Below are 14,748 nucleotides of genomic sequence, written 5' to 3'. Positions count from 1 at the left end.
GAAGCAGCACCCAGCACCCGCCCCTCTGTTCACCTGGTTACAGTGGCAGATCCTGCTCACAACTTCAGATGTGGATCAGATTCCCCCACACAAGAGTGGGGCAGGGGACACTGGGGCAATTGACCAAAAAGACCACTGGGGGCAGTGTTAGGCTGCTGCACTGTCCGAGGGCAAGGTGCCTATCCATCAACCCACACTCATTACATCAGGGGAAAAATACTTTGAAGCATCCCGTGTGCTGATTAACAAACTTTTTTAGTGCCAAATGTGGCCAAGTAGCCCTTGAATTAGCTCATCCTTAAGGCAGGACTTCTGATCAGGGTGTTTCAAAGCCTAACTATATGTCTGACCATATGTCTGACCATAGCCAAGCACCCCTGGAGTTCAGGTTATCAACAACCAGCCCAACCTGCTCACTTGATTTTGAAGTAAGTGGTGATTTCTGCGCATGCACACAGGAGGCAAGCACGGCCACACCATCCTTGTGGGCCGTAATGACCTGTGCCTGCACCTGGACGTCTGTGCCCTGCGAGTGAAAATCAGCACCCCTTGACCTAAACATAATAGATTGCCGAGGTGCCTTTCTCCTCATGGAAGCAGTTTGCAGCTGAGAGAGAGATCTTGCAAATGATCGCCGTCTGCTCTTGCCCGGGGGGGGGGGGGGGGCACAGATGCAAAGAACCAGTGGATCAGTGGCTGCTGTCATTGGCTTGTCCTCTGCTGGCGGCCTGGGAAGCGCATCAGGACGGGGATCGGGAGGCATCCTATGCAAGGGGGTATTGCTGGTTACTGTGCAGCCTTGGGCCCCTGAATGGAGGCCTGAACTTCCTCTGTGAATGTCCAGTTCAGCATTTCAGCCTGGGGAGCACAGCCTTCAACCTGGTGCTTGGCCTGTCCCGTCTCGGCTCCCAGGAATGCACAGGTCTCTCTCGAGCCCCGAGGGACAGAGGAGTTGCCAACCGAGGACCTTATGAAACGTTTAGGTCCTGGGCTGCTTCCCCAGGGCCCCTGACCCACCCAGAGTGTGCCTGGGAGAGTCCCTGCCGGACAAACCTGCAATGATGTTGATGCCCACAGTCCGTGGGCCCTCAGAGGAGCCCTGCTCCAGTGGCAGGACCATGGGGCTGGCAGTCAGAAAGCCCAAGTTTGCCTCCACAGCCCTTTCTATCCATAGCAGGTGACCTTGAGCTCCCCCACACGTGCAGTACAGTAGATGGGAAAGCCCTTGACACACTGTGAGGCTCTTCCAAAGCAAGAGGGTCTTGCCCTGGTTGTGACACTAACCTTGATGCTCTAATGTGGACGCTGAAACCTTCTGGTGCCTCTTCTCCAGTTTTTACAAAGATGCTGTTCTGTCCCCAGCCTTCAACACAGCCAGGTGTGAGAAACTACAGAAGGAGAAGGAAGAGCTGGAGAGGCGGTTTGAGGACGAGGTGAGGAGGCTGGGCTGGGAGCAGCAGGCCGAGCTCCAGGAGCTGCAGGGGCGGCTGCAGCTGCAGTTCCAGGCGGAGATGACACGCCTTCAGGAGGAGCACAGCGCCCAGCTGCTGCGGATCCGGTGTCAGCACCAAGAGCAGGTTTGTGTTTGTGCTGCGCTCTGTCTCTGCTGTTGGGATGTGCAGGTGGAAGGTGGAGGGGGAGCCATGCTACTTGAGCCCGGAGTCCTGTCCGTAGGTGAGCTACTTGCAAAGTTCCCTCTCTGATTTCATTTCTTCCTCCGTTGCCTCCTTTCCTCCCCTCCTGCCTTTCTGGCCTCCCTCTCCTTGTTCTGCCAAGCGTGCTCCTGCCTAGAAAGTTCTCCCTCTTGACACTCTGTGGCCATCCTCTCAAGCACCAAGAGAGAATTGTCTGCCAGGCTTACTGCTAGAATTTTGGTACCTGAATGTGCCTGCACAGAGTAGGTCATAGGTTTGAACTTGCCGAATAAAAGCATGAATGCCGCTAGCTGGCCCAGCGGTCTTTCTAGAGAGAGCGATTCATCTGGAATGAGTAGAGAATGGTTCCCAGGGAGCCCGTCAGCTGCAGCAGGTAGGAGCGGGAGCCTCCTTGTCCATCACTGTGGGTGCTGACCGGAGACTCTGCTTCCATGAGAACCAGTTCTGCTCCATTCTTTTCTCCTCTTTCTAGGTCCCCAAAGCTCTGTTGCCGTAATACCCGCCTTCTAAGTGGTACATTGTTTCCTGTGGTCTGGTAATGGCATTTGCAAAGAGCACGCTAAGTCTCAGGCTGCCCCCTCCCACTGCTTCCAAGTAGACACCCTGGACGGTGACGGTCCCCAGAGGCTTGTGAGCCTAATGGGCACAGAGAGAATTCCAGAGTAATAATAGGCGCCATTGTTGTCATTAAAAGTCTCCCATTTGACACATTTTATTCCATTCAGCATCTTTTCTGTGGAAACCAGACACACCTGCCTGCTTAAGTTTGTTTAGACTTACAGACCAGGAAACAGAATAGGTTACAGCTAAAGTTACCACTGGTGCTAATGTTAGAACCCGGTCTCCAGCATCTTGCCTCCTGAGCTCGCAGAGCATAACCTCTGTAAGCAGACGTCTGTCCCTGCGCTGTCTGCAGTGTTAGCATGGCCTTTGGATACATCCCCAACCCGGTGCAAATAGCGGCTCTGAGCCTCTGTATCCCTGGGCCATTCGCTCCCAGTTTTGCACAGAGAACGTGTTTATACCTGTGTCCACTAAGAGACTTCTGGTCCAAACTTCTGGGTTGGCTGAGAAGGTGCCAAGAGGTGGGAGGGAGGGCAGGAGGGGTGCCAGGCAGGAGAGGGTGCTTTGAGGGCCCTCGGAGTGAAAGCTCCCTTTCAGTGCCGTGTCTGGAAACCACGCAGCTGAGGCCACTGCTAGGCAGAGCCTGGCCACTGGAGGGGCTCGGCGTGAGTAGAGCGCCCCTCAGCGTCCATGAGCAGAAGCACAGCGGAGAGATGGGCCCTCACCTCGCCTTTAAGCTGGGACACAGCAGCGTTTCAGAGCTTTCGTGTTGGGCAGGATTGAGGGAAAGAAGGCTTGACATTGAGAATGAATTGCAGAAGCTACCTGTGAGCATTTAAAAAGGGTTTTACCTTATGAGGCCTTTGAGCTCCATTCTTCTTGATCCTTATTCACTAAAGCGATTCATCTAGTTACCCATTCACCTAGGCCAGGAATATCTGGAGTGCCCACTGCACACCGGGCACACGTCAGGGTCCTGCCAGAGACGCCCAGATTTATAAACCGTGGGCGTGCTTGATCCATGCCTCAGGCGATGGCCAGGGAAGTTCTGAGGGAACTGATCCTGGGTGAGCAGCAGAGATGTGTTTAGGAACTGAGAGTTTACTTCCAGCTGAGAGGACAGGGAACATTTTCTGGTAGAACTAACACCGAGTGCTGTAGGTCTGAGTAAACCTGCCTGCAGACACCCACTGGCTGGGGGGATGGATGACTGAAACCTGTGACTCGTTCAGGCCTGACTTGGCCCCTGCTGCGGAGCATGGCCTGACCACAGTTCCTACCCCCGCCACCCTCCTCCGCCCCCCGGCCAGCAGAGAGAGTGCAGGCAGTGAGGGAGGCGAGGCAGGGACGTCGCCAGTTCTCATGCAGTAGAATCTGCGTTCGCTCTGTGCAGGAAACTCAGTGCACAGCTGCGATGGGGAGGTGTGAGGTCTGCAGTTTCAGCTCTCCAGCTCGAACTACCCACCCTCAGGCTTCTTTATGGGGACAATTTGCATTTGGCAATGCTGACCCTATGGGTAGTGACATCTGTCCGCAGTTGTGCTCCACCAGCTTAACAGTCAACCAACCTGGCCTCTGGCCGCCCAGCGCCCCCACCAGCAGCGCAGGAGCTGCTGCGGCTTCGCTCAGACTGGGAGCTCGCGCGCTGAGACACGTGCACCTCTGACTGCTGCAGGGTCTCCCTCCGACAAATCCAGCCTTCCGCTCACCGCTGCCCGCACATGGGAGTCACTGGGGAATGTGTGGCAAAACACCCTCCTCATCCTCACCCCACGGTAACTGCATCAGAACGGCTGGTGGGTCGGGTTGTTCGTCAGCCTGACCTGAAATGCAGTGTCCCCAGACACAGGCCTCCAGGCTGCCTTAAGTGCTGATAAAGATTGGGCCTGATTTTTATTTCAAAATGACCATAAGGTGTTTAATCAAAATCAGCACGTGTGCCATAGCTAGCTCCGCATGAATAGAAGCCAAACTGCCAGAGCCCCCCACCTCGAAGCACACAAAACGGATTTTCACTGAAAATACACAGGCTTGTCCGCTTTTGCCCAAACACAGTGCCTTCCAGTTGTCCTCTCTGGGCTGACTACTGTTTCCCAAAGATGCTCAGCCACAGAGCTTCACATTCAATGGTCAATTATGTGACCTTTGACCCCATTCCTCCAAGACGCTGTGGCCTTTTGTCCTCCTCCCTGACCTGGCCCTGAAGTCACCGTGGACTCTGCTCAATGAAGTCTGAGCAGAGGTGCCTTCCCCTCCGGGGGAAGCAGTGCTCCCCCTTGGCCTTTACGTTGCTTTGTCTCGGATTCAGGACGTCCTTTCTCCCTTTCTGAAGGAAAGCGCCCTTTCAGACTAGCTGGCAGCCTCCGCATCCTGCACTTCATGAGAACATACAGAGGCCACTTGGTTCATCCTCTGACATTACCTCTCCGTAGTCCTCCTGTGACAGGTGCACAGCTGCCACCAGCAGAAGCCACAGGCCCTCAAACAGAAGGAGGTTCCAGGGACCCTCAGTCTTCCAGCTCCAGAGCCCCGCCCAGCACAGCCCAGAGTCTCAGTACCCCGGGAGGAGGCACTGTGGGAAGGTGGGGGCCGCCTGAACTCCTGCTCACATGTGGGCTGCAGTGGGGGCGGAAGGCACATCCTAGAAAGGGATGGAGTGGGACTGGGCGCTCTGGGATGGCTGGCTGCCCACCCTGAGTAAGCAGCTACCCAGGCTATGTAAGCAGGCACCCAAGGGAAGGGAAGGAAAGTCCGTAAGAGAACCCTGGAGAGAGTGAACATGGGCAGCCCCCTCTGTCCCACCAGACAGGGATGTGTGTCTGGGATGGGAGTAGATGGGAAGTTAATCTGATTTGGGTTTAATGAGTAAAGCTGAGATGATACAAAGCACATGCATCTTCATTCTAAATGTAAGCTGTCTCTCAGGGAATGGCCAAAGCCTCAGATAGTTGTGTGTTGCAAATGGCTGAGTAAGGAAGCCCACAGCTGTATCTTACCCTCCAGAGGGCGGCTCTCCGACCTTTGCTGTGCTGTTGCTCAGCCCAGCAGAACTGCAGGCCCCTGTGGAGTGGAGCCTGCCCCGGCACAGCTGCTTCTCCACACCACGGGGCTAGCGGAGGGTGCAGTCATACTCCTGCTCCGTGCGCAGCCCGAGCTCCGTCTCCCTGGAGAAGGAAGGAGTGGTCCAGCAGTGGCTTAAGGCCCCAAGAGAAGGATGCTTCCTGCCACCTAAGCCTGCCCCGTGGACTGACAATGAATCAAATGAACTGATGTTTTCCTTCCGTCAACTTGTCTGAATCCCTTCAAACGCCTGCAGCGGGTTTCAGGGTGTCCTCGGGCTGAAATCTCACTGGCCGCTTCAGAGTGTGAGGCCATGCCCTGGGAAGAAGCCAGGGGCCCCGGAGGAGCAGTCATGGGGATTAATACTCTGACAAGAAGAGGATGGCCGATAGTGAACAGCTCCTTCCCCATAGAGGGAACAGTCTTCAAAAAACATAAAGATGTATAGGAACTTTACTGAAGAGCAAGGATTCTTACGCCCAAATCTTGGCTCATTGGTTCATACTGGTTTCCTCTTGTTGCCTATGGCCTTTCAGAGTTAGGGGATCCATATTTCACTCATAAAAGCACCTGTGAGTGGCTGTAACAGAGAGACCGTGCCCGTTCATCAGGCTTCCTATATTGAGCATGGGATTGAGTCACCATTAAATCAAAGACCTGCCTCCCAACAAACCAGAAGGGCGACGTTCAGCTTCAGACATAATGTCATATTGCCTGACAGGCATCTTCTCCGCCAGGGACACGGGGGACTCTTCTGGAATATGGTAATTTGCGTCAGAGCCAATAAATTAGAATCACACCAAGGACTGATCAAAGATTTTTCTTCAAACTGAACTGGGTAACAAGCATCCAGATAATGTGTGGGGACCTATGTCTGCAGACAGGGGAATCTTGGCTCAACTGATACAGTAGGGAAGCAGAAAAAAATATGTACTTGTATTTTTTTTAACCAGTGATTTATTTTTTCAAGAGACTGAAATGCCTTGGATGAAGATTCTATGAAAACCTCATATAAAAAGGAATTGGACAATTATGTACTGTGGTAATCAGCTTTTCTGATTAATGGAGTCATAGGTCTGAGCCTTAAGTAAAACATTGTTTTATCAAGAATGGCCTGTAAGCTTGGTTGATATAGCTCAGTGGTTGAGTATCGACCTATGAACCAGGAGGTCACGGTTCCATTCCCAGTCAGGGCACATGCCTGCATTGTGGGCTCAATCCCCAGTAGGGGGCGTGCAGGAGGCAGCCAATCAATGATTCTCTCTCATCATTGATGTTTCTGTTTCCCTCTCCCTTCCTCTCTGAAATCAATAAAAACATTTTTAAAAATAAAAAAGAGGATGGCCAGTGAATAAAAATGAATCATTGCATATCATGTTCGTTAGAAAAATGTGATGCAGCTATCCTAACACTGTGGAATTCATTGTTGGTTTTGCCAGTGGTATTTCTGTTTTCATGGATGAAGTTCTCTTTTACCTTAGGAGAGAAAAGTCAGGCAAATTTTCCCATGCAATTATAGTACCTGGAGTGAAAATCTACCCCATTTTAAAATAAAAATACTCCCATGCATCCACTCCACACATGGGCTTCCTTTCCTGTGGAGAGCCCTTCCCCGTTTCAGACCAAAGGTCGGCCTGTGAATTGTCCCCTGAGGAACAAAGGACCCTAGGCGGTGGCTGAATAGTACCAGCTAGAAGCAGTATGTTTAACTGGTCCACCACGGAGCTTCAGGACCTGGGCACACTTCCTGCTTCAGTGTTCCTCAAACACTAGGTTTTGATATATTAGTAGGTAAAAATTTAAAAAACAGATTATTGCAAGTAGGAGGGGAAAGTATTGTTTTTTGACACTGGTTTGTGCTTGTGCGCTGTTACAATGTACAGTAGTATTTTTTGCAATGGTGGCTGACAAAGAATTTGGAAAAACACTTCCGGTTTGCTAGCGTGGGGAGAGGCCGTTTTAGGCAATTACTCCTGTAAGTCATACATTTGAAGTTAAAAACAACAGCACAACAACAAAATAACAAAAACAGTACATGTGGTGATGGTGGGGCACGAGGGCGGAGATCAGGAAGAGTGGAAATGAAAAATCCTAGGCTACCTGTGCTCCTCATGATTAAAGTCCTGGAAATGACCGCAGCCTCTCGGTGCTGGACGGGAGGCCCAGATTGCAAGCTGATGGCTAGGACTCGGCTGCCTTGGCCTTGGTGAGAGGCTCCTCAGGCACTCGTTGCTGCTCTTGCTGGGAAGGCAGCAGGGGTGTGTTTGATGGAGCTTCGCCTGTGCAGTCAGGCAGACCTGGGCCAACTGCTGGCTCTGCCCCTTACTGGGACTTGGGCAAAATGTTTCCAACTCTCTAAGCCTCAGTTTCCTATAAGATGGATAAAAGTATTTCTTTTACAATGTGCTAGGAGGGGTAAGCCGAGTAGCTGGTAGCAGGTAGCTTAGTAAGTGTCAGTTCCCTCCAGTACCTTGTGTGCTGTGGCTCCCACTTGCTGCTGGAGCACAGAACAGACCATCTAGAAGGGAGGTCCCTCCTCTTTTTTTCTGGTGATGCATCATCACCAGAGTGATCGGTGTGAGGGGAAGGAATGGGAGTGGGCAGTGGATGGTCCAAAGCCGGGCCCCGGATGGTAAAGAGGGGGCTCAAGCAGCCATTCCCACAGGAGCCTCCACCCTCCTGCAGACAGCCTGCCTCCAGGGGCTGCTCTATCCCCACCAAATCCTGGCTCCCTGCCTCCACACAGGATGAGGGTGGCTGTCACCGCAGCAGAATGACTTTTCCTTGCCCTTTGGACCACTGACCTTTCTACTCAGTGAGTTCCATCTCTGTTCTCCAGGCAGCGAGGATATCACTGCCACCCGTCCGTCTCGCGTAATGGTCACTGTGTTCTCCCGCAGGTAGAAGATATCACCGCCAGCCACGAGGCTGCTCTCCTAGAGATGGAAGATAACCACACGGTGGCCATCGCGGTCCTGCAGGATGACCACGACCACAAAGTCCAAGGTAGCTGCCATCCTAGACGTGTGTGGCCAGCAGGTGGGCCATGGGAGCCCAGCCTCCTGCTGCAGACACCAGGAGCACCTCTGCTCGCTTGTCCCACTTCCCTTTCTTCCTTCCTTTCGTTCCGGGTGTGTTCTCTGTGCTCTTGCTGTGGAAAGGAAACATGCAAAACCAGGATCCAGGTAGCACTTCTTTCCTCTGTGGCAGTTACTCTCAACCTTGCCTGGATGTTGGAATCCCTGGGCGCTGTGATTGGAGGCTGATGCCCGTCTAGGTCCACTCTGGGCCCCCAGGCAGCTGGTCTGGGGTGCCGCTGGGCATCCAGATTGTATAAAGCTCCTGGGAGGGGTCTGACGGGGAGTTGTGCTTAAGAACCACTGGTGTCACGTAGGCGTGGAAACCCCGGGCCTGTCTGGGCCTCACACAGTTAAACAGCAGTCTTGGTGGGCACACCTTTCCAAGACAATTTTGTGATAAAAAAAGATAAAATCACTACAAATAGAGGGACATTAAAAATGACCTAATGAAACATAAAAAAGGAATAACAAAAGTAAGCCTTCATTTAAAATATGTATAGATTCATAGCAATGCTCCTCAAATAACTGATTTTATTTTGTAGATATAACCTAAGGACTTGCCTTCTTCTAGGAGAATTCAAGAGGGCACTTGGCCTCCCTTCCTCCTCCCAATGCACTGTTCCAAAATAATAAACCGACTCATGGACGGGTCATCTCACCTGGAAGAAATGCTAACTGTTTTAAGAGTACCACCACGTGTCCACTCGTCCCTAGATAGACCATTATGAGGGCTCGCTAACATTTACATAGAATATAAAGATGGGAGTAACAGTGAGAATCATCAGTGGAGAAATGAAACTGAACAACACCCCAAACCGCAAACCCCAAACTACCAACCAGTTATTTTATCTGTTTACAGAAAAGAAGCCTTATAGCCAATTAGCTGTACAGAAAAATGTTGGCAGCAAAGACGTCTGGGGCAGAAACAGCACATGTGCCAGCTCCCACCCTGGGCCGCCCATTGGGACCACCTGGGAGTTTAAAAACAGCAACACTGATGAGTAAATCCCACCTCAGAAATTCCACTTTAATTGCTCTTGGGTGCAGCCCAGGCTTCAGGGCTTTTTAAGGCTCCCCAGGTGATTCTAATATGCAGCACATTTTGAGAACCATTGTCTTAGAGCACAGTGTTGGGTGTGGGGCAGAGTGTTATGACCTCAAAATAATTATGTTATGGGTACATAGTTGTCAGGCATGGTGTATACCATGTCCAGGATAGGTATGGCCCGCCTCTTTCTTGGGGTATTGGGGTCATCTGAATGTCCTGAAGCCCATCGCTGCACTATAGAAAAACAGTCTCTGTGTGGGAATGCGAGTGGAAACGATGCAGTGAGCCACACTGTTGCCTTTTGTTGCTGGCTTTTCATAAAATAGACCTGGCAGATTTTTCTCACTAGCAAAGCCTTGCTTAGATGTCGCATCGAAGGCCTTTGCATCATATATAATACATATAATAGTAGCAAAAACATCCATTATTATGGTCAGGACAATGTGCTCAATGGCTATTAAAACCAATCATTTAGACAGAAAGACACATAGCTTTATCTTAATTCAATAAGCACTAATTAATTTTTTCCAAATGTAAATTTGAGTTATAACAGCTAGATTTCTTAGAGGCCTTCTCCATTATTAGTTCAACGATTTGGATCAATGGAAACCAAAAGCTTTTCCTAATTGCAGCTTTGGCCAGCCAGAATGATAATTGTTGGTCTTTAGTACTCTCCTGTCCAAAGCATGTGTGACCCAGGCTGATTAATGAGACCTCTCCTCCCTCCAGTTATAACATGCAAACAAATTGCTTGTGTAGCCAGAATGAGATGGGCTTCACCCAGTTAATAAGACTGTTCCCATCTGGAGGAAAAGATAATCCATTTGTTTAATAAGTCTTACATGACATCTCTTTCTGCCTCACTTGCAAATTATTACTGGAATGACACTTTGCTTAGAATAGAATGGTTCCAAACTCTCCAAGAGGAACCAATCCAATTAGTCCTCCTTTCTGTCTGAATGTCTTCATAGCGACTCTTTGCTCAAGCAAACCCTAGAGATCGGTGGTTTTCAGAGTGTGGCTCAAAGGCCTCACAGACACAGCGCTTGCCCTGTTCACCCGTCACTCTCCAGCGAGCCCAGGCAGCACGGAGGCTGCTCACAGCTCAGCTCTCTGAAAGCTCCCTCCTGCGGCCAGATGGCTGCTCTGTGGTGGAACGAAAGAGTGGCCCTGGGATGGGAAGGAGATGGAGACTGAACACTGGTCACCCAGTTGCTTTCCCATTAGGAAAACTTGGAGAATCAACCAAGTTGACTGGACCGTGGATGGAGGAGCTGACTCCTGGACGGTGGGAGAGCGGGATATAGAAATGATGTGTGTGTTCGCTCTATTTACTTCCCCCTCTTTTTCTCTCCCTTTCTCCTATCCCTCCCTCTTTATTTCTCTTCTAAATAATGCCACATACAATTCCAAAGTAATGGAGAAGTCTCTTTAGGCTCAAGTCTGCTGTATACCAGTGTCCCTATTCACCCGTTTCTCATTTAGTCTGGCAAGAGTCTTGTTTGATCCTTTTCAGATGAAAGGCTAACTTAACAATCTGATGTCTTCTCTCCAGAATTGATGTCTACCCATGAGCTTGAAAAGAAAGAATTGGAAGACAGTTTTGAAAAGCTGCGGCTGTCATTACAGGTTAATATCTCCTTAACCCTGAAGTCAAGCTAATGGGGCACCGTTAGTCCTGTCCACAAACATTTGGGATATAGAGGGAGATAAGACGTTCCCCTGCCCTAACGAATTTATTGTCTACTCAGAGGGTGGTGGCAAAAAGAGTGACAGACACCCACAAAAGGTAGCACATCCTTGCACCAAGGGAATACTACCGTCAATGAGTGCCACGGAGATCCAAGGTTGAGCCACACTTGCTGTGGTCAGAGGAGTCACCGCGCTGTGTGTGAGGAAAGGGACTCGGGAGAAGCACATGCTAGGCAGGGCGTGGTGTAAGGGGGGCTGCGAAGGGCAGAAGCCATAGGGCATGTCTGGGATTAAAACAAAGGACTTCAATCACCTGCCTAGAACCTTCCCTGCCTCCACTGCCAACCTACGCGACATGTGGGTCTCATGCCAGCGAGCAGCCTGGCTTCCTTCTGAAGGGGCCCCAGCTCACCTGCACCCCCCTCCTCCTTCCAGAGACCCTGTCAGCTGCTCTGTGGAAACATGATGGCCACCCACAGCTCCAGGGAGGAGCTGCCTGGGAAGTTAGGGTGCTTCCGTTCCCAGCTGTGGCATCTCAATCAGAGCAAGGTTAATTTTTAAGTACTGGGGACACTCACACCTGGACATTGTGATGACAATAACAACGAATGCCCATTGATTACCACAAGTAACACAAAGCCGGGAGTGTTGCCTCTGACGGCTGACTCTCCCCTGGCAGCATGCATCACGCAGAGGCGGCCCTGCCTACGCAAGCACCCATGCTTGTGACACCAATGTCACACTACTGAGTGTGCTGTTCCACATTTTCTAAACAGGAAACAGTCTGCAGTAAGCCCACCACCCGCCCATCAATGGGCCTGCAACACGCAGTCCTCACGGGCACATCCTCAGCAAATTTACCCCAAACTGCCTTCCTCATGCATCCCTCTCACAGCATCAGGTGCGCTGTCCTCAGGAACACACGCCCGGAAAGGGAAAGCCAGACTGTGGTGTAACAGAAACCCACCAGCCCCAAACCGCAGAGAAGGTTTTGTTTCACCCGTGACTGAGTCTTCATTCCACCCCTGCCATCCCACGGGCAACACCCTGTAGCAGACAGAACCCATTTGGGCAGGAGGTTATTTGGTACAAGGAGGGTGGAGCTGCTACAGCCAACTGTCTCCAGTGACTGGCAGCTGGAGAAGCAGGCTTGTGGTAAGAGATTTGAACTCGGGCTTAAATCCCATGGCGGCCCCTCTTACTAGCTTTGAAACCTTGGGCAATATGTGAGCTCCGTGAGCCTTGGGTACTCGTCTGTGAAACGGTGCTGACGGTACCTTCCGCGAGGAGTGACGTGTGTAAAGTATGCAGCACCAGGTTGGCTCCTGGCAAATGCTATTAAGTAGCAGCTCTTGCTGTTCTGATAGTGGCTAATATTATTATTTGTTATATTTATCATCCTCACTATTGTTATCATGCTGTTGGTTAGCTCCTAAGGGGCCGGTGCGGGGCCTCACCCTTGACATACAGGAGCCAATCCAATTGGAAGCAGCCTGTGCCGTGTGACTGCTGCGCACCGCGTGGGCCTGTGGGCTGGTGTTGAGTCAGGTGAATGCGGCAGAAACACCAGTTTGATATTTGAGGTCCATCTTAGGTGGTATTTGCCTGATGCACTTTTGCTGTTCTGCTTTTTGATGGAGGAGGAGAGGCTTGAAAGAAATGCAACCTCTGACGGCACTGACACAGCTGGTGCCGCGCGCAGCCTGGGGAGGCACCGGGGGTGTGGCAGTCAGGTTCCAGAGCACCACTGCCTACGTCACCAGGGCCTGTGGGCACAGGCTCCCACTGAGTACTGCATTGCCCTAATACCCAGCCTTTGCTTTTAATGGCACTGTGGGAGCTTTTGTTATTTAAGATGAAATAGAAGTAACTGGGAACAAAGAAACAAAAAAAGAGGACAAGAAAAAACCAAGGCTGGTTTGCCAAACAAGGTTGTCTGCCATGATGAAGAAAGCAGTCAAGCCAGGCACCTCATACGTTACAGTGTTACTCTGTACAATTCCGTAATTTACAAAACCTTGCTCCTTGCTCCTTGTGTCGGCTGGGATGAGGCCATTTCTCTTGAGAGAAGAGTTCATTGGAATTCTGTAGGTTCTAATGTTACAGAAATGGTGTCATTGGGCGGAGAACTTTGATGATCAGTCCTTGCTAGGGCTGCCAGGGAGGGGTGAGCCAGGGAAGGGTGTGGTGCCCCCTCAGACACACCTTCCGTCAGCCGGCACATGGAGGGCTGCGTTGTGGCTGGTGTGTGCTGGGGGCCAGGAGCATGGTCTACACCAGTGATGGCGAACCTATGACACGCGTGTCAGAGGTGACACACGAACTCATTTTTTTGGTTGATTTTTCTTTGTTAAATGGCATTTAAATATATAAAATAAATATAAGTCTTTGTTTTACTATGGTTGCAAATATCAAAAAATTTCTATATGTGACACGGCACCAGAGTTAAGTTAGGATTTTTCAAAATGCTGGCATGCCGTGCTCAAAAGATTCGCCATCACTGATCTAAACAGAAGGTCTAAACTGAGGGGACAGATGGCCTAAAAAGGGAGGACAGCCTCTGCTCACATCAGGGACCTGCACCCCAGTCCTGAGGCCCAGGGAGGCCAAGAGGAGCTAGAAGTGACCCTGGAAAGAGAGGGAGCTGGCGGATGGAGCCGGTGGGAGAGCTGGGCTGTAAAATGGGGGTGGGGCAGCGAGAACCCCAGCTGGAACACGAGCGAGGCTGGCGTGGGAGGTCTGTCACACCATGTGGAGCACCTGCCTCAGCTTGATGCCCATGGCGTGTGCACAGGCCGTCATCACGGCTCCCCAGGCTGCTGTGTCCGCAGAGGACCGAGCTGGACTCCTTGTGTCATTACTGCAGGACCAGGTGGACACGCTGACCTTCCAGAGCCAGTCTCTGCGGGACCGAGCCAGACGCTTCGAGGAGGCTTTGCAGAAAAACACTGAAGAGCAGCTGGAGGTGTCGAGTTTCCCAGGCCTCCAGCACCGCGGGGCTCAGCGGGGCTCTGTGGACTTCTCCCCGGGAAGCCCTGTGGCTTCCTCAGCAGTCATCCCGATGACAGGGCCTCTGTGCTAATCTGCTGCCAAAGGGACAGCTGGTCAGGCCCTCCCGGATCTTACACATATTCCTGTCAGCACCTCTCCTCAGACGGGGGTTTCTCCATCTAAATGTTATTCCTGCCACACGGCACACGGCTCCCACCACTGTGCCTGAGCTCCTGGGACAAGCGTGGCCCGGCCAGGACCACCTCGCCATTGTCCTCTCCAGCTCCCGTAGGCTGGCACGGGGAGGCTCCACTGAGGCCCGAGTTAGTAGGTTGAGCGAGTAGTTGCCAGAAGAGCTGGCACTATTCCTCCCCTATGGCAACACGTGTACAGTTGCCATATGCAGCACATCACACCCAGTTAAATCTGCATTCCAGAGAAGTTAGTATAAGGATGTCCCTTTCAATACTTACACTAAATATAATGTTGTTTATCTGAAATTCAAGTTTTACCCACTTTACTATGGGTTGGGTTTTTTTGGTGGTGTTGTTACATCTGGCAACCTCACTCTAAGATTTCTTATTTAAATGCCTTTTCTGCTTTTAAAACCACTTTGTTTTGTTTCTATGCTGGGCTGGGGCTCTCCAAGGGCACAGCT

The 14,748-nt window shown here is 51.3% G+C and overlaps 1 protein-coding gene across 1 annotated transcript in view; it reads left to right on the top strand.

Annotated features, from left to right (window-relative positions):
- Positions 1–14,748, top strand: part of MTUS2 (microtubule associated tumor suppressor candidate 2) — a 529,958-nt gene that overhangs the window by 507,269 nt on the left and 7,941 nt on the right. Inside the window, 4 exon segments of the mRNA XM_006770370.2 lie at positions 1,363–1,577; positions 8,180–8,285; positions 10,963–11,036; positions 13,966–14,064. Of these exon segments, the coding sequence (XP_006770433.2) occupies positions 1,363–1,577; positions 8,180–8,285; positions 10,963–11,036; positions 13,966–14,064 (494 nt within the window).

Source organism: Myotis davidii, unplaced genomic scaffold, assembly GCF_000327345.1.
Source record: "Myotis davidii unplaced genomic scaffold, ASM32734v1 scaffold84, whole genome shotgun sequence".
In the NCBI taxonomy this organism is placed as follows: domain Eukaryota; kingdom Metazoa; phylum Chordata; class Mammalia; order Chiroptera; family Vespertilionidae; genus Myotis; species Myotis davidii.
This window is presented reverse-complemented; position numbering and strand designations above follow the sequence as displayed.